This window comes from Sphaerodactylus townsendi, linkage group LG03, assembly GCF_021028975.2.
Source record: "Sphaerodactylus townsendi isolate TG3544 linkage group LG03, MPM_Stown_v2.3, whole genome shotgun sequence".
NCBI classification, from domain to species: Eukaryota; Metazoa; Chordata; class Lepidosauria; order Squamata; family Sphaerodactylidae; genus Sphaerodactylus; species Sphaerodactylus townsendi.
This window is the reverse complement of record NC_059427.1, coordinates 90,280,037-90,300,376: the sequence shown is the minus strand read 5'-3', so window position 1 is coordinate 90,300,376 and position 20,340 is coordinate 90,280,037. Positions and strand designations below refer to the sequence as shown.

General features: G+C 42.4%; 1 protein-coding gene across 5 annotated transcripts in view; it reads left to right on the top strand.

Moving 5' to 3' along the window:
• Window positions 1-20,340, top strand: part of P4HA2 (prolyl 4-hydroxylase subunit alpha 2) — an 85,327-nt gene that overhangs the window by 31,803 nt on the left and 33,184 nt on the right. For 3 of the 5 annotated variants that reach the window (XM_048488349.1, XM_048488351.1, XM_048488354.1), the window contains 7 exons: window positions 397-467; window positions 789-888; window positions 4,264-4,317; window positions 8,646-8,711; window positions 11,565-11,633; window positions 14,697-14,793; window positions 16,134-16,590. In XM_048488349.1, the coding sequence (XP_048344306.1) occupies window positions 397-467; window positions 789-888; window positions 4,264-4,317; window positions 8,646-8,711; window positions 11,565-11,633; window positions 14,697-14,793; window positions 16,134-16,204 (528 nt within the window). In that variant the 3' untranslated portion in view covers window positions 16,205-16,590. Of the gene's footprint in view, window positions 1-396; window positions 468-788; window positions 889-4,263; window positions 4,318-8,524; window positions 8,585-8,645; window positions 8,712-11,564; window positions 11,634-14,696; window positions 14,794-16,133; window positions 16,591-20,340 lie in introns of those variants that run through there. The other 2 variants (XM_048488352.1, XM_048488353.1) reach the window with 2 other exon arrangements.

Sequence of the window (20,340 nt, the reverse complement as noted above, 5' to 3'; positions counted from 1 at the left end):
TATCTTGTTTAACATCTTGTTCACACTAGAAGTAGTCAGCATGGAGAACAGGCACAGGAATAGTATGTGTTGACAGGCATCGTGTACTAATTCACAGTGTGTGCCTGTACATTATTCCAAATCTGTCATTATAGGAAACGTGTTTTTTTTTAATCTGGTTAGGTGATATGATTTATGTAGACCTTTGCATGTAACCTCATTTTATATGACATTAATTATGTCTGCCACTACAACGGAATACCCTTTGTCACTGTGTGCAGAATAAATTTCTTATACAATGGCATCATTGAATGTAGTATATGTTTGCAAATGGAGGTCAGGATGTGACACCTTGCTTTTGTAACGTATTTTCAGCAATACTGCAGGTAATAAATCTTGATATTTCTTCTGCTACAGCTGGCAAGAGCTACAGTACGTGATCCCAAAACTGGTGTACTAACTGTGGCCAGCTACAGGGTGTCTAAAAGGTAAGATGTCTAGGAATAAAGACAGTTTTGTGGGTAATCTCCAAAAGTCTTGTTAAAGCTCAGAGTAAAAAATTTATTTGCAAAGTCTGTGTTTTTGTTTTTGCAATAAAAATGTTTGCTTGACATAAGCAACATTCAGAACTGGATGATTAGAAAAATTTAAAACTCACAGGAACAATGTATTGGCCCTCTCCCATCTCCATTACCAGCAAAAGGACACAGAAATGGCATAAGGAAACTTTTGACACCAAAATGTTCTCAATTAACACAGTTATTGGAAATGTTTTCTCATTCCTTGATAAAAATTGTCTTTTCTGCAAGTTCATGGCTGGAGGAAAGTGATGATCCTGTTGTTGCCAAGGTGAATAATCGAATGGAACAGATCACAGGGTTAACAACAAAAACAGCCGAATTACTGCAGGTCAGTGCAGAATCACATTGCTAGCAGTACGATCTGGGTGATTCCATATCTGTGGTCCATCTTGTTGAATCTGTTTCTGGTTTCAGTTTTCTACTAGCATGGTTGAGTGGAAAACATGGTATGGAAAACCATGAGTGCTGCCTTACTACATCTGTCAGTCTCTGGAACAGAATTTTGGGAAACTCATTGAATATATAAAATATAAGGATGTCAAAGATATATTAATAGATAGGATTTTTGGGCAGCAACGATATTGCAACGAAACTTTGATGGGCATGAACATGACTTCTTTGCTGTGCTTGCACATTTCCTTATTCTTTCCTTTACACACGGAGCACAAATTGGAAGCTTCATGATTCATCAAGTCTTCAGTTGGACCGATTTGCTGTGACAGTTGGACCGATTTGCTGAAAGCAGGTGCCTGGGGAAATGAGAGTTCATTTCCATAAGAAAAGCCATGCTGGATCAAACCAAGGCCCTTCATTTCCAGCAGTCTGTTCACGCAGTGGCCAACCAGGTGCTTTTAGGAAGCCCGCAAGCAAGATTACTGCAGCAGCATTACCCTTCTGTGTTCCACAGCCCCTTATGTAACGGGCATGCTCCTCTGATACTGGAGAGAATATGTGTGCATCATGATTACTATCCATTTTGACTAGTAGGCAAGGATAGCCCTATCCTCCATGAACAAATCCACTCCCCTCTTACAGCAGGGGCGTACCTAGGCAAACTGGCGCCCGGGGACAAAACCTGAGTTTGGCGCCCCGCCCCCCCCCGGCCCGGTGTATGGGCAGCCACCCGCCCCCACCATGACCAAACAATGATTTTTTTGTATCAGCTCACAAATCACCTCCCACTCCCATCAAAACATACATGGCTCTCTACCCACCAACTCTTTTCCTAATTTCCTAATCACAACAACCCTATGAGGTAGGTTGTTAGCCTGAGAAACAACTCCAAGCCAGTGCAAGTGGGTATTAAGCATGTAAATCTCTCACAAATCACCCGCAGCAAAACATTTACCAAACAAATGTCACATCATCTCTTACAAAACACCTCCAGTGGAATCCACTTGCATTGGTGTTTAAACTAGGGAGCTCAGATTCTTCTTTTAAATCTACCTTAAAGGGAGAATCTGGGGTCCCCGGTTAAAACAAAATGGAAAGTGATGCTGTTTGGGGGTGGATTCTCCCCCACCCTGAAACAGCATCACTTTTGAGGGTTGGAGATTCAGATGAAACGGGGCCAGGCAGATCTCGGCTGGACTACAAGCAAATTTAACATTCAGACAAAAATTGTCCGATTATGTCCTGCCCAAAAATTAACAAATGTGAATGCAAAGTATTTGGGTTTTGGGAGGTATTTTTGGTGTTTTTTCAGCCTGCAGGGAGCGCATTTTTAAAGCTAGCGGCACCATGATTTTAGGGCATCATCCAGAGACTGCCCTGATGATACCACCCGAGTTTGGCGATGTTTGGTTCAGCTTTGGTTTGTCACTAGCTTTAAAAATACACCCCTTCCAGGCACCCCAAGAAATTTGCCCAAGATTCTTTGTTTTGCAGTGACTTTGCTCCATTGTAGCTAATGAGAAATTTCTGAGGCAGGCTGCAGATTTTTGAAGATAGAGGCGCCAGACTTTCAAGGTGGCTCCAAGAGGCCTTGAGTAATAGCATCCAATCTTGGTGAGTTTGCTTCTGGGTGGGGGGGGGGGGGACAGTTGAGAGAGTTCTGAGAGAACTCAGCCCACAGGCTTTCATGTGCAGGAGCCAGGAAACAAAATAAGCTGCTTCCTTGGGGGCCCATAAAAATTGGAATTCCCCAGAAGCAAAGGTCTCCAAACCTGGATGCTATTACCAGGAGGCCCTCCTATGGCCCCCCTGAAAGTCTGGTGTCTCTATCTTCAGAAATGTGCAGCCTGCCTACACACTCAGAAATTCCCCATTAGGCTACAATGGAGGAAAGTCACTGCAAAACAAAGAATCTTGGGCAAATTTCTTGGGGTGCCTGGAAGGGGTGTATTTTTAAAGCTAGTGACACCAAATTTTCAGGGTATCATCTGTTAACTATTCTTATGATGCCACCCAAGTTTGGTGAAGTTATGTTCAGGGGAACCAAAGTTATGGTCCCTCAAATGGGTAGCCACCATCTCCTGTTAGCTTCCATTGAAAACAATGGGGATGGCGGCACCCCATTTGGGGGTCCATAACTTTGCTTCCCCTGAACCAAACATCACCAAATTTGGGTGGCATCATCAGGACAGTCTCTGGATGGTCCCCTGAAATTTGGGTGCCACTAGCCTTAAAAATGCACCCCCTGCAGGCCAGAACGTGAAAAAACACTTAAAAAATTTAAAAACACACAAACGACCCTGAAATGTTGGCGCCCCCCCACGTGACCAAATGGGGGCGCCCGGGGACATAGGGTACCCCCTGTCCCTAGGCAGGAACGCCACTGTCTTACAGCCTTCCAGGCTGACAGCTATTACTACGTCCTGGGGCGGAGAGTTGCACAATTTAGCTATGAAATACTTCTGTCTGTTTTGAATCTCGCTCATCACCAGAGATAGGCCTAACAATCAAACACTTTCTTCTTTCCCAAAGATAGAACTTATTTTCCCTGTAAGCCGTGCAAGGTGCCACGTAGATAAGAGGATGTCCAGCTGGAAGAAATCTTATAGGCAGCTTAGTTCTGCACAATGTCTGGGAAATTTCGGGCAGCACTAGGGAACAATTAGAGGGACTATTGGATGGAACTAAACCACTCTGCCACACTACTAGGCAGAGCTACCCTTCACTCTGACTGCCTTTTTTCGTGAACCAGATCTAAGCTGTCACTGCTCTCTTCCTGAAGCAGATCTCAAGTCCTCTTCCCCTGTGCTCCCTCCAGCATCTCATCCCCCTTCTTGAAAGTGTTTGGATAGGCTCATCTGAGTAGCTGATTTTCCCTTCGGGGCAGAACATCCCCCTGTCTGTCACAGTAACTTAAGGGGATCTTCTGTTTGAGGAAGGCTTTCCGCTTTGAACATATGTCATTGGTTGAACACGCATCATTGCAACTGCTTCATGAAATGCCATCACACAAAACTAATTTTTGTATTCATAAATTGGGATTTACCTTGAAAGAAGTTCCTCAGTATTTTGTGTAGAATTTTAATGTCATTCCACCTCCTCACCATGCCTTTCAAATAGATCTGTTGCCTAAATCTGAAGAGAGTTTAAACACCAAGCACCTTCCAGACTGGTTTTTAATTTGATGGGTTCATTTCAGTTCAGGGACTGTTAATACCTAGTTATTAATGAAGTTGCTGACATCTGCAGAACAAATCTTCTACTTCCATTTTTTAAATTGAAAACATTCTCATTTTCTCAACCCCTCTAGGTTGCTAATTATGGCATGGGAGGACAATATGAGCCTCACTTTGATTTTTCAAGGGTAAGTGCCTCAGTATCTATCTTTTTGCATTTCTGTAGGTGAATGGTGACCATTTTATGAGTTACAGTCAGTTATTAACACTATGCCAATGATCAGAGGTATTTAAGAAATTGCCACTGAAATATAATGCCACTGAATGTGTGTGCTTTGAAAGACCAGACTTATTAGCAATAGCTGTAGCATTCCATGGCATCTCAGAGGAGTTTTTTTTTTTCCCTGAAGTATTTCCCTCATGTTGTCATTCTTCCAGTTATTTGGAATGGTCTGACTATTCTGACAATGAGTGACAAATTTTCACTGTTAAAAAATATCAGTGGCAATGGGAGTGTTGTTTCTCTCAGAACTTGCAGTCCTTCTAAAGTTATCAGAACAGTGTGGCTGCCATCAATGCATCTCTCCTGTGCCCTTCCAGTAGTAGAAGTTATATGTAATGGCATCATGGCACTCAGATTTCCCATCCTCAACAAGTGGGAGCAGTTGAAATGCAGTGAACATAGGGACATTCGGAGGGTAGTGGTATCATCTTGTCAGGAATGACTTGGTGGCAATCTTTTGTCCCTTGTAATGTGTGGTTTGAGCCTCAACAAGATCCAAACATTATTGAAGGTCTTTACTGAACAATAACTTTTGGCTGAAGTAGGACCTCTTCACATCTCCAAGATTTAAATTATCTAGGTGGCTCCATATTTTACACAGAAGACTTGGTTCCTGTGGTTTTGGTTGTGGTATTCCAGCCTTTTGTGCAGCAAACCTAAGATGTAGCTTTATATTCAGTGCCCTTTCCCAAATTGGCCGAAAATACATAACTACATAAAATAAACTACATAAAATAAAACAAATAGTAAAAAAATTACACAGACCAACTGAAATAATTATCACTAGCAAAACCAATCTACATTATCTATAATATGGTAAAGTAGCATAGAAGCAGAGTGTAAAAAAAAAGTAGGTCAGTAATTTTAGGTGCCAGGTCAGCTTTAGAGTTGGAGACATTCCATAGATGAGGTACAGTCACTGAGAATGCCCCATTCAGAACTGGTGCCTACCTTTTACACATGGGGGCACAAGAAACAGTGCTTGAGATGAGGACCTTAACCACCATATCTAAAAACTTGCATCTATGTAATAAGAGTTCATAACTAAAAGACACATCCAAGTATGCTAAAGATGCACGTAGTGAAACACAAGTGTACCTCTAGCAAGTTCCAGAGATTTCTTCAACACAGACATGCAGCTAACAATGCAATTCCGAACAGAGTTACACTTTTATAAGACCACTGACTTCAGTGGATTTAGAAGGGTGTTTCGGATTGTCCTCATGGTGTCTTACAGTTTACTGTTTTTTTGGAATTGGACTTTTATTATTAACACTTTAAGAACATGCAAAGATCAAAGAAGGGAAACACAAAAAGCACAGTTATGGGAAAGTGAACATTCCCGATTTCGTCTGCACCAAATATCAGCACAAAGTTTACTACTTGCTTTCTAGTTACAATTGTAAAATTAATTCTTATTATTGCTAATATTCTTGCTGCTGATGTCATATATAAAAACAGAGGTCCATTTTTTTCAAGCTGTCTGTCCAAAAGACCTAAAAGAAAAGCCTTTGGTTTCTATTGTATATCTTTAAAATCTTCTGGATTACTGAAGGTATTTGTATCCAGACTTTTTTAGCTGTGTTACAAGTCCACCATAACTGATAAAAAGTCCCTTAATGATGATCACATTTCTGACACACATTTAAAATGTTCTCTTTTCCATATTTTAGTTTTCTAGGATAATCTTGCAGCATTCTTCCTTTTGACAGCAGTTGTAACGGTCCAAGTTTTTGCATGCATTCTGTCCTTTTCAGACAACATTTATTTGGTTTAATGATCATAGTAGCTCACTCAAAATGAGCTGGAATCTTACCAAGTACTGGAAAAACATATTTCAAAAAATCAGTTGAAGCAAATCCTCATTTGTGTTTAACATTTCTGAACTTGTCTACATTTAGCACCACTTTTTTCTTATTTTTGTTGCTGTAGCTGTGTTGGCCTTGTTCAGACAATACTTTCAGCTCTTCTTTTCCTGTACTCCTTTATGGAGCAAGATTGTACTTTATAAGGAAAAGTCTGAGGAGAGTATCCTCCAAATTGAGCAGCTGTATTTTGAAATAAGTCAGCATGCATTTAAAGCCTCTGTTGTATTCAAGATTAACATAGTCAGGATTCAAAACAAGCAAGAAGATCCACCCTCTTGTTCTGGGGAAGAGTTGCACTTGGAATCCAGCTGATAGTTAACTGCCAAGATTAAGGGAAGTCAACAAGTTGGATTTATTATAGGTTTGGATGGGTCCTCCAGGCTCTGTATGCTGCACAGATTAAAATTTGAAATACTGTAAACTGTTGAAATACTGTAAACAGATTTTTCCAGTGGTCAAACTTTGTGTCTTGGAAATGTTTTAAGTGAAATCATTCCCTACCCACCCTTGTCATTTTGGGGTATTTTTTCCCTTGTCTCTTCATTTGCATTTATACCACACACTACTGCTGAAGACATACTATTCCTGATTGTGAGTCATCTGTGATATAGAAGAACAATCCTTCCTATTTTTTTTTAATTGCACAGGTGCTCTAGTGCTATTGTGCAGCTACATTTTGAATCAGCAGTCAAAAATATCTCAGCCTCCATTTCTACTATTGAGAACAGCCAACCAAAATGGAAGCCAAAACAACTCCTGAAGCAGGCAATATTAACTGAAGGAACATAAATATATATCCTCCTTATTTCTCTCCCCACAAAGAATCACATTTTTAAAATAAATTTGATCTGGAGTAATGCACAATAATTATTGCAACAGTACCCAATTACATACAGTGATTACTCTTAGTACGCCTTTTAATTGCCCCCAGCTTAAAAATTGCTCTCTGCCCTAGCAATACTATGCATTGCAGCTATTCTTTTCTTCAGTCTCCTTGCACCCTCTGTTATAGTCAAGGCCTGAGAATTTCATTTTAAATTTTTTGCTTTCATCCCCTCTTAGCTCCATCTAGTAGCAATACATCTTATTCTTAGCATCTTCTGAATGAGATTTTATATATGAGGATTCATTTATTAAATTATTTTTATCCCACATTTTTCCTCTGAAAGGGACCCAGGGTGGCTATCTCTTTCCTCTTTATCTTCTCTCCCCCTCCCCTCCTTTGAGCACAAGCTGTAGTGTTTTGTGAGGGAAGATAGTTAAAATTCTCCTGCTGAGCTCTTATGTGGCCTGATGCAATAATAAAGGAGGCTTATGGCTTTTTGTCATGACAAATTCTCATTAATCTAGAAAGGCAGCATTGTCCTCAACCAGAATCATAATTTCTTATCAGAGAATAAGACATCTTTTTCTGGTTAGAAAATCTTGTGACCTTTTATTTCTTAAATAACAGGTAAGTCTCTTTGGGAGAAATTCCATATAACTGTTATTCTTAGAGTCTGTGATGAATTTGCTGCTATCAGGACATTTGTCTGTTCATCATATCCACAACTCAAGCAAATCTATGTTCTCCCTCCGGAGACATTCCCATGTAGCAATTGAGATAAGGCACCTTTTATTTCTTCTTAGAGTTGGTTTTTCAAATACAATAAAGTCAGTTAATGCTGTTCAGTCACTTGTGATATAGGCAAGGAATCAGGGGTGAGGCTGCAATGGGGAGGGGGCTCCGTGCCCCGGGTGCATGCCATTGGCATCACGTGGGGGCAGAAAATCACCCCAGACCCCCCCTTCCTGAGGGTGGGGGCAGATCGGGGCAGGGGGTCCATGGGCAGGCTGTGCCCCAGTTCGCGCTGCCTCCGTCCCTCTGCAATTCAATTATTTTCTGCATAAAATATTTGCCTATATAGAAATACCATTCTGCCATGAATTGATTATACATACTCTTTCAGCGGCTGAAAAACAGCTCCCCAGGGTACATATTGCATGTGTTTGAATAAACCTGGCTTGATTGGCATTGTATGCTATGTTAACACGTTTTGTATCAAGGCATTTATCTTGAGACTTTAAGGCTGCAGTCCTGTGCACACTTACTCGGCAGTAAGTCCCATTGAACTTGCTGGGCCTTCCCATTGAACTTGCTGGGCCTTGATTCCAAGTATACATGCATAAGGATTGGGTGGCACATTCCAGTGCTAGATATATGTTCCACTTTGGAAGTTGGGTTAAAGTTGTTATTTGTTTCAGCGGCCCTTTGACAGCACACTCAAAACGGAAGGAAATAGGCTAGCAACGTTTCTTAACTATGTAAGTACCTCTGTGTCCTTGTCTGTGTGCTTGAAGGTTGCAGTTTACTTTCTTTTTATAGAAAGATGAGCCTGATGCTTTCAAGCGTTTAGGGACTGGGAATCGAGTGGCCACTTTTTTAAGCTATGTAAGTATGACCAATCTTATATGTGCTGAGTGAGACTTTTTGTCAACACTGGCAGCATAAATATAACCAATTGCATGGGTTTTAGGGATTTACTGCTGGTAGCAAATCCTGAATGTGGGATTTCCTGGTACTCTCAGCATCAGATGCAATTGCAGTATCTATGGGGGGGGAAATAATACAACTGCTACTACAATGTTAACAGTTAAAATTGTGCAAGCTTCAAGATGAGCTGAAAATTAAGCACTGGTGAGAAGAACATCATTTTCAAGGTGGAATTTTTTGTTGTTGGGAGTTGGTTAAAAAGTTATTCTAGCATTGTTATTTGTGTAGGTTGAGGTATATGAGTTATGAGGAAATTCTCACCTTTATCAGACCGCACCTGATAGCACTGATGTTGTGAGTCTTCCAGGAAAGCTCTCATTTTTTGCTTTTGTCCTCCTTCCCCCCCCCCCCCAGTAAACTGTAGTACATCTATTACCATTGAAACTTTGTAGGAAAATGTTGATTTAATGAATACCTCTGTATGTTGTCTAACTTTATTTACAACCTAATCCTGGGGGGTGGGGGGGAGACAAATATATTGTGACCTTGCCACAGGGTCATACCGACATGGGTGCCCACCTCACCAATGTAAAAGGCAAATAACACCAGTGGGCTGGGTGAATATGTGGGCAGTGAAGCACTGTGCAGCTCTTCAGTGCCCAGTCTAAAAGTCCATGCTGCAACAGTGTCCATCAAGTGCAAAATCTCACACCAGCAGGATGGGGGCAGTCTGGGGATGTCCCAGAGGCAGAGCTGACACAGTCAGCTTCCAAGGGACTTTCAGCCCAAGAATGGCCCCTTATGCTGGTGGCAGAGTTATGACATGAAAAAGTGTGTTGTTGACACTTCAATGGGGTTTCCGGATGGCCAGACTTTTCTTCTGTTTTCACCCTTTCTGCGCCACCAGAAACCCCTTTGTAGGTGCTGGGGCTATGATGCTGTAACATCATCTTCACTTGCTGCTGGATTGGGCTGCCCATGCTTTATCCACACAGCAGGGTTAGTGAGCAATCTCAGGATAATATACATTTGTATAGCATCTATTAAATTTGATTAAGCATGGGTTTCTAAGAATAGTATTGGGAACATTTTGTATTCTGTCTACATGCAAGTGCATAGGTCAGAATGGCTGCACCAAGAAAACCTGACAATATCTTGGGCAGGGTCATGGAATCTGAATCAGCAAAGCTGTTTGTTCATCCCAACCAAATAGATTAATGCAGCAACTTAGCATTAGTTTGTTTATAATTGGCTACCGTCTTCATGTTGCAAGTAGAATATTCACAAAGGTTTTCTACAGTCTACAGAGACAATAATTGAGGCTAATGGAAAATAATGATAAATTAGCTTGAGTGGGATTAAATCTTTTTGATGCTTTCAAATGTTTATACAATTGCCATCTTAGGCCTTACTCTTTTTTGGGGGGAGGGTGGTGGTGGATGCTTTAGTTGTTATTGTTTTGCTGTGGACCATAGTCATAGTTTTAACTGGACTTAATTCAAGCAAGAATTTGGGGGTTTTTCTCTTAAAAACTCATTGCTAAGTCTAGAAGTCCAGTGTAGCAACTGCATCCCCTTTGAGATATCTCTGTAAACGCATTGCTAGGGGGGAACTGCCAGTGATTAAAGTATAACATAGGCCGTTTCCGCACGGACAAAAGGAGCGACGCGATGACGTCGTAAATAGCAACGCATCCGCGAAAAAATGTTCGCACAGACAGGCGGAGCTGCGTGCGTCAGGAGCCCCGCAGAAATGTGACGGTTCGCACGGAAGCGCTGCGGAAGCGGCGTCTCGCCACGTTGCGCCTGCGCACTCGCGGAGCCGCGCAGGCCAACGTGACTGCCCTGATGTTCTGCCCGTCCCCCATCCAGCTACTGTCAGTCCCAGTTCATGTTACCTGTGAGACCGGAGTGTGTATGGGCAGCCACCATCTGCACAGGCGACATGGATCTGGGAAAGGTGTTTGACCATGCAGGGAAATCACCAGGGACAAACGTGTGTGGGGGGAGGACGGTGACCAAGCTTGGCCTTTTGGCAGTCGCCATTGTTGAGAACGGCTCCATGGCGGCGGTTCGCACGACTGCTGCGTCGGTGCGTCACATGTGGAAAAAGAGTGCTTCGAAGCGTTTTTTGAATACGCCGTCTTCGCGCCGATTAAGCGTTTTCGCGACGGCGCAACTGCGCACCTCCGCCGCTATGCATGCGAACGCTCTCGCTCTGACGTTTCTTTTCCCGTTTCCACAACGTCATATTTCGCCCGTGCGGAAACGGCCATAGACAACTTTGTGTTTAGGATTTGAGTGGTTAGTAGAATTTGTGGTTCACTGGTCTAATATTATTTAGTACTGAAATAGTAGTATTAGTTTTATTATCATATGCTAGACACCCAGGTGCTTCACTGAAAGATGTACAGAGTTAAAATTTGGTCAGGCAGTGCCAAGATAACCTTTCAGTTTGCTAAGGAAACACGTAACTAAATGGCTACGTAGCTTTTTCTGTCTGGGGTGTACTGTAAAAACATTTCAGTTGAAAACTGGTACTATATTAATTTTTATACCAAATACTAAACCAGTGATTGCTGTCTAACATTCAGAATTATGTAAATATGAATGAATAAAAATGCAGGATACTGTGAGAATATTTTCTAAAAGCGTACATTTCCTCCTGAATTTTACCCCCCCCCCAAATCAACAGTCTTTAATCTGATTGAACTTTGTATAGAATAAAACAGTTTAGAAATGTGTAGTATCTGGTTGGCTGTGATGCTGAATCATCAATTATTTTCTTTTATGGATGTTTTGTTTTTTTCAGATGAGTGATGTAGAAGCTGGAGGTGCAACAGTTTTCCCTGATTTTGGAGCTGCAATTTGGCCCAAAAAGGTAAGTGGTGGCTTTGTCTATAATTAATGTTTTCTCTTTTAAATTACACCAAGCACCATTTTTACTGTTTTTTAGCATTCTTTCTGTGCTATACCATTTTTACCCAATCAGCTGTTTGGCAGGGCAGGCAACAAGGCATCCATTGGCATGATTAATAGGTGCCTTTGTCTAAGCCATGGTACCCACCTCTAAGCCTCTATATGCGATGAAATTGCTTTAACAACAAGCACCCTTAATTAAAGTACAGGTAGGCCCTATTGAACTGTATTCAGGAAGTCTCTATCTCTCTACAAAAGTAGAATGCTAAAGCAGTCTTTGCTTTAAAGAGAGGCACAATTTTAGGGGTGTTACACGCTTGTTTACTATATAATAAATGTCTGGTTGGGACTGCAGTTAAGGAAACCCAAACCTCTTAATTTGTTTGCTCATGGTGCTTCCATTAGGCAGTTTCCCAACTGTAAACAACAATTTTTTGCTTCTCGTGGCCCACCTACTGCTTCCATTGGAGCCTGGAATGCTGTGGGGCAGTGCAAATGTCGCTGACTGGTGATTGCATATGTGCTGACGTGCTTTGTCTGTCACTCAGTGTTTACATGGGTTCTGCACTTTGAAGCCAATGTAACTTTTTTATTTATTTTAAATTTCGTTTTTAAGAGGATGAACCCATCCTTTGAATTAAGCTAATGGGAGCCTCTTGAATTTGGAGGAAAGAACACTGGCAGGTGCAGGCAAAGCTGCCACCACCTGTGCCACAGGACCATTTCCAGGCCGCTTTCTCTCCCTACCTCCCACCCCCATATCTAATTCTAGGATGCCAGTTCTCTCTTCAGTGCTGGGGGCGTTTATTTTAAAGGCAGGGAAATGGTGTGTGCCAAAACCTTGTTCAGATAGTCTTTTTCTTCTTGCTAGAAGCAAATGCATAGTTTCAGAGCCTTTGCTCAAATTTGAAATAGACCTGCAAAAACCATCAGTGCTGGGAAAGCATTAATCAAAAACAAATGAGGTATCAGTGTCAGCCCGTGCAGCATTTATGAATTCCCATTCAACTCGACATACAAATGTTATAAGCTCCTAAAAGAGTACATTAGAGGGAATGTTTGTACTTGTTAAATTTGTCCAGATTTCTGTGGTAGTAAAAAGCAGTTAGTATTCCAACTACCTGTAGTTTCATAGTGGGCATGAAAGTAGGTCTTTTGAGAAAAAGACTAAAAGCTGAGAAGTAGCAGCCAAATCCTGACAAAGATCCTGACTGTATTATTAACTGAGATTTGGGTCCCTTTAAAGACAGTGACTTACAGCAGAATCAGAAGGGAATATGGTAGCTGTCTCTGGCCATTTCTACACAGCGCAAATAAAACTTCTTGAGGACATTAAAAGAAGCATTTTGTGGAGGATGTTTGCTCATGTTTTTCCCCAAGACATCTTCAGGATGTTTTATTTCTGCTCAATCCAGGTTTTTTAGAAAACACTGAACTAGCACTCTTTTTTCCTCAAGATGGAGTCTAGGCAATTTCCCTTTCCTGTGCAGAACAAGGAAGCGTTTTATTTTTCCCGCCCAATTTATAAGCTTTCCACTTTCATTTTTGCTGTAGTTCGCACCCGTCATTTTCTCCCGCTTGTGATTCTCTGTGTCGCCCACAATTCAGTGAAGGTTTCCCTTGGAGGCTTCCTCTGCTTGCAGCTCATCTGCCCACCATTTCTATTTTAAAAGTACATGAATAAATTTCATTTTCACTGCCAAATCAGTGCACGGGTTGTTTTTCCTCTGTTTTGTTTTGAGGGAAGTGTCTTCGAAGCTACGACTTGAAATATGAACATGTTGCAGATTCTTGTATCATGCTGTCATAGCTTCAAAGACACCTCCCCCCAAACAAAAAAAGGGAAAAACAACATGTGCTCCGAATCGGCAGTCAAAACTAACTTTATTCATGTACTTTGCACATCGAAATGGCAAGCAGATGAGCTGCAAGCAGAGGAAACCTCCAAGGGAAACCATCACTGAATGGTGGGTGATGCAAATCACGTGGGAGAAAATGGCGGATGCAGGCTGTGGCGAAAATGGAAGTGAGAGCTAGTGGTAGTGGGAGAGGTGGGGAAAAGAACTGCCTTTCCTGGCACAACTTTTTTTGCCTGCACTATGCAGACAAAAAACCCCAAAGTGGCTCTTCTTATAATGTCTGCAAGATGTTTTATTGGTGCTGTGCAGAAATGGCCTCTGTCTGTGTAGTCTCATCCACTGCATGTCTGTGTAGTTGAAGGTGTGCTTTACATTGATAAATCAAATGACAATTTCAGTTTTGAAATTACTGCTATTTTCCTTGATGAAACCGTACAAACAGATTAAGACTTCTTTGGAATTATTAGTTTGACTTGGTGTTTGATAAGAGCTCATCAGGAAAAAAGCACTGAAGTTTGCATTACAGTTATGGCAAATATTCTCCTCTTTTGATTTTTAGATGTAATGATGTTCCCCTTTCTCAGTCACGCTTGGTGTTTTAGCTTTCCCCAGCTACTGCTGTTGCAGTTCTGATGCATTGTTCCTCTCCCTATAAATGCTTCTTTCTCCTGTCTGGATTAGTCACATGATTTTTTCAAGCATTCATGTATCTGATAATGAGTGACATGTCATTTAGCTACCATATCTTGAAAGCAACTAAAACCAATTCCTAGACTATTGACCATTCTAGCCAAGGAGGAATCATACAGCATGCATCAAGATCTGCTTGAGTGAGAATTCTGCTGAAGAAAAAATTTAGTCTGTTTGAACAGAAAGAGTGCTTTAAATGAAAAAGGTGAACACCTCCAAATGAGTTTCTGAGAGGTAGCAAAAGAAGCAGGACTTTTGATCCTGGCAAATTCCTAGAACAAATAGAATTTTTATCTTAGACAGTTCAAGCCAAATCTTCAGGGATTTTTGACCTGAAGTTGGCTTGCAGTGGCAAAATGTTTGAAAGGAAAACAAAGGAAATGTTTGAAAAGTTGCCAAATATTATTTGAAGTTAGATCTCTCATACTCACATAACCAGTTTACTTAAATTAGTAAAACCTTTATCTCATCTTCAGGGGACAGCAGTATTTTGGTACAATCTCTACAGGAGTGGAGAGGGTGATTACCGAACAAGACATGCAGCATGCCCAGTGCTAGTAGGGTGTAAATGGGGTAAGTAATCCTCCCTTTTGTCACAAGGTAAGAGTAATAGATTCTCCAAGTTAATAAGAATTAGGGGGAAGAATTAGGACTAATAAAAGGAAAAATTTCTTCACGCAACATGTGATTGGTGTTTGGAATATGCTGCCACAGGGGGTGGTGATGGCCACTAACCTGGATAGCTTTAAAAGGGGTTTGGACAGATTTATGGAGGAGAAGTCAATCTATGGCTACCAATCTTGATCTGCCTTGATCTGAGATTGCAAATGCCTTAGCAGACCAGGTGCTCGGGAGCGGGAGCAGCAGAAGGCCATTGCTTTCACATCCTGCATGGGAGTTCCCAAAGGCATCTGGTGGGCCACTTCTAGTAGCAGAGAGCTGGACTAGATGGACTCTGGTCTGATCCAGCAAGGCTTTTTCTTAAGTTCTTACAGTGGATGAGCTTATAGTGTAGGATTCTGACATATTATTAGTCGTGCCTGAGTCAGACGACAAGCTGTCTGTCATTTTGTCTCTTGGATGATGTCACATTCAGATTCCCTCATTGTTAGATTTTCCTCCATGATTTTGACATCTTTGGATGATGTCACATTCAGATTCCCTCACTGTTAGATTTTCCTCCATGATTTTGAAGTCCAAAAATATAATCTGCTGTGATCTCCAGAGCAGCAGCAGGACATAGAAAGCTAGGGTTAGGACCACATTTGAGTAATACATTAAATATTATTTTTTGTGCATTTGTGAATTTCAGCCTACAATGGGATTGACAGAGCTTTAAAACAGGTGGGGGTGGGGTTCCATCTTGTGGCCAAAATAGTACACATGGCGTTGGCATGTAAACACTCTTCCATTGCCCCTCGCCCCAGCCAATATAGGGTGCAGTGTGTCAGCATTTCTTCTAGCATTATGTGTACATATGTACATAAATTAAATAAATTAAATAAATTAAATAAATTACATACATACATACATACATACATACATACATACATGGACATTCAACTGTATCTCCTTTCCTCAAGATTCCAGATCACAGTACTTGTATGACTGTGCAATCATAGGTCAGATGGGAGCTCCACTGACCTCATTACTTTTCCCTTTCTAATCACACAGCGGCATTCATGGAAAGATTGCATCATTTTAATGTTGAGTTTGCAGAGTGATGCCTATTTAAAAACTACTTTGGAGACACGTGCCACTCAATGAATCTTTATAGTCATTTCTTCCTGGTGCTCTCTGATGGGGAATTAAACTGACAATTGCTTGCATACGTCTCAGTTGCCTTTTGTGGTTTGTTCCTTAACATCTTATGTTCATTTTTTGAATTTTGCTTTGCTTTTGTTTTGCCACAGTATCGAACAAGTGGTTTCATGAACGAGGAAACGAATTTTTAAGACCGTGTGGGAGAACAGAAGTCAATTGAAACTGACCTACTTACCAGATTTTTCTTTCGGCCCACTTCTTTATGTACAGTCCAGTTCATTTCTGAGAAATGACTCCTACACTACTATAATGGAATGATGGCACTTTTTATTTAAAGAAAGGCAGTGTCTTATAGTGAATAAAAAGAGTTCTTTTTACACTTGGTGCTACGAGGCTGTTTCTGTCCACATGTTGCCATCATCTGTTTTCCTCTCCTGATCAGGGTTTGTAACAGCAGAAATAGTCCATTTGCCAGTTCAGTTCCTTTTGGGTCTTGTGCCTTTGAAATATCCAGAGTTTTAGATGTCACAGATTGTCAATGATCCATTTTTTAAATATACAATTTTATTGAATGTTAGGGTGTGCAATAAATATTCTTTAAGAGGAGCAGCATTTGTGATGTCTTTCTTTCATGGAAAAGTCTGCCTGTGTTGTTCCCATATTTCCTGGAAATTTCCATGTCCAGTTGATTACTCCCATAATCTTGAGGTCACATAGGACAAGAGGGAAAGGACCAAATATTTTTGTTTTTCACTTCTTAAAGATCTTTATATTTTCCCCTTGGTCTCTTGCCTTGCTTTTCCCTTGGTTCCTTGTGTGGTCTCCTTTTTTTAGACCAGGAAAGAAGGCAGACTGTTGTATTGCAATGAGTCCAGGGAAATCAGGCTGGATCTACATAATTTCCTATAAATAAATAGAGTATATACAAGAAGAGACTCAGGGAGGATGTCCTGGATCTCACTTCCTGTATGCCTCAGGCAGCCCAATCCAGATGGGGGGATTGGGCTGTGGAACTGGCAGAAAGGCCATGCTGATGTGTTTGCCCCCTCCGCTGGTGCAAGGGGGCAAAGGCATTGGCAACTGGTACCCCTCAGCTCCATGGTGGTGAAACCCGGAGGTCAGGACCATCATGGAGCTGTGCTGGCAGCCCAATTGGACATTGACATGAGGAAGGGCAAGCTGGGGTGTTTCCAGGAGTGGAGCTGACCTTAGTTGGCTTCCATTAGCATTCCAACCCCAGAATGTCAGCCCCAGCCCTTCCAGCTTAGGCGGCACTTTTGTGTGGTTTAAGCATGTTTCACCAAAGAGGCCGTTTCCGCACGGCCTCCTTGCGCCCCCACGCCGCCAAGAGGCGAAGCAAGCCCGTCATGAGCGAGTGAAGCGGAGGCGACAGGCGGCAGGCGGCTCACGCCGCAGACGCGCCGCTTCCCCTTCATGGTGATACCGTGCATTGTTGCCGTGCTGCGTGCCAGCCCATGCTGCCCTCTGACCCCTGGAGGTCGGAGGACAGTGTGGGCGGGCTGCACGCCCAGCAGGCTTTAATTACAGACACCGCGAGTGGGCGGAGACGGGAGACAGCTGCTTCCCAGCAGCCGTTCGCGCCGCCGGGAAGACGCTTCCTCCCCAACAACAACCCTTTAAAGGGTTGTTGTTTAGGGCGGCCTGAGGCCGCCCTGGGGGGAGGGAAGCGCATCCAGGTCGCCGCTGCTGCGTTGCAGCAGCGGCGCCTGTGCGAACGGCGGCCTGGGGGCGGCGTTTTTACCGCCCCCAGGCCGTCGTTAATTGGCCGTGCGGAAACGGCCTAAGGCAGTTTGAGCAGGAGGAGGAGTTTTTGTTTTCCCTCCCTTCTGAATCGCCCAGAGCCCCTTTGAAGGTGGTGCAGCTTTGCCACACCACCTCCAGCCACTTTTGGGCACTTAGTAAAGAATGTATTGTGCTCTTAATGAGTAATGTATCATAATTTACGAATTTTGCTATATGAAAGGAAATTCTGACTACAGTCTTATGCACACCTATTTGGGAATAACTGCCATTAAGCTCTGTGGCCCTTACTTGAAAGTGAACAGGCATAGGGTTTAGCTGTTAGTCTGTCAAATTGGTTGAGATAAATTTAGGACCATACAGTACAGCTTACTACCTACTGCCAAAGTTGTGCATCTATTTCTTCCCCATTGCTAATCTGAATAGATGTCTATCACTGGAGCCAGTGCCATATTAGTTAAGAATTATAGACACTGATTTGAAGAACCGGGTTTGATTTACCACTCTTCTACATGAGTGGCAAACTGTAATCTGATAAAATGGGTTTGTTTCCCCACTACTACACATGAAACATTGGGCTTGGCACAGTTCTCAGAACACTCTCTGTCCCACCTACCTCATAAAGTGTCTGTTGTGGGAAGTGGGAGGAATTGTGATTGCAAACTGCTTTGAGACTCCTTAAAGGTAGAGAAAAGTGAGGTATAAAAACCAATTCTACTCATATCAGCGCATGGATATAAACCCATGGCAATGGAAGCTATGTTCCCCCTGGATTTGAGTTTTAAGAAGCTGCAAAAATATGAGTGTCTAATCCTAAGTGCCAGTAAAGGATCTTGAAGCAGCACTCTCCTTTTCAAGTGTAAATGCATTTTAGTAGTAAAGTGGTACAGCAGGAAAATTGTGGCCCTCACCAGTATACAAGACACTGCATTCGTTGCTGCAACCCTATTTGTGCCACAAATTAGAGTCAGGATTCTATAGAATCAGGGTCCTTTACCATACAGACTTGTCTTTTACTTCTCTACAGCAAGCCATGTGCACTGTTGGTTTCCTAAAAGAATTATACTAGCAAGATATTAGGCAACGAACTGCAGTTCAGTCAGAACTCATAACCCATTTGAATTAGCCATGCTGTTACTCCTCAAAACCTGGAATGCCTTCATGTAGCTGAATTGTGAAGTTAGTTGTTATTCACTCTTGAATAATGCAAGTTCCTATTCTCCTGCCAGGCTATGAGTTCAGTCTACTCAGCTGCATGTTGGCAGCTTGCCCACTGGGGTATATAAATCCAACAGATTTAGTCACAGCGCTGGTTTCATCAGTCCCTAGTGTACCACAGAAGTTTGTGTATGTCTTAACAGTCTCAACTTTCTCTTCCTCTAAGGCAGGGGTAGGGAACCTGCGGCTCTCCAGATGTTCAGGAACTACAATTGGCCATGCTGGTAGGGGCTGATGGGAATTGTAGTTCCTGAACATCTGGAGAGCCGCAGGTTCCCTACCCCTGCTCTAAGGGTTCTCATTTTCTGTTTTAAACAGTGTTCTGTTCAAAATCCTGAGGCATAATTAAGCTGGATGGAATTAAGACTTTGCAATAAACACAGTGAGAGTTCTGTTTTAAGAGATTAAGAAAATGTTTCTGAAGACAGTTCCAGGCAAAAAGACTCAGAGTAGGTTAAGCAAAGCCTATCCCACTCTATAAAAGGCAAGCCGTGTTCCCAACAACGCTCTCATTAAAGTGAAGGATTTTGGGAGATGGAGTCCAGAGGATGCCTTTTTCAAAGCAGAGAGGGGCCAATTGGACTACACCTCCCACAATCCTTTACTTTAACAAAACAGTCATCACCAGCATACTTTTCGTCCCTGCCCCCAAGAAATGCAATGCACTTTCGCATGCACAGCCTTGGTCTCATTCATATGCCCTTCCCAAAACCCCTCACCAGTCTCCTGAGCTGAGGAAAACACCAAGGCTCAGGGTGGCTGTTCAAAGCCACTGCTCTGGCTCCCCATGGCTTGAAAGGAAGCCATTAGAAGCAACATCTGCTAGGGCTCTCTGCCACCTGCTACCCAGCACAATGCTGGTTCCATACATGGGGAAGAGGTGGGTCTCCCCTGAGGAGGAACAGGTGCCGCTGACAGCAAATGGAGAGAGGGGATGGGGGTGTGCAACCAGGCCTCACCAGGCAGGGATGGAGATGAGGGATAGAAGGAAGAAAATTGTTTGCTGCTAGCACACCTGAGCCACCAAGGGTGTGGAACAAGAATCTGAGAGTGTAGAAAGGAGAGCCCCTGTGTTGCCATCATTTTTTTCCTTCCTACTGTGACAAATGATGTATGCCCTATACAAACAGTCTGTGAAACACTGCAGAACTCTGTTGATCAGACTGCCTGTTTCTCACGCATAAGGAGGAGCATACACACATGGAATTCAGGGAACCATACAGAGGAGGAGAACATTAGCTAAAGACCAGGAATACTAAAAAAAACCCACTCCAAATAGCAATAATTAATGACATTGCTACTCAGTGCTACTAACCACTACTCCCTCCTTCCCAAATAACAGTTCAACAAGGTTCATCAATACACTTGATAACTCAG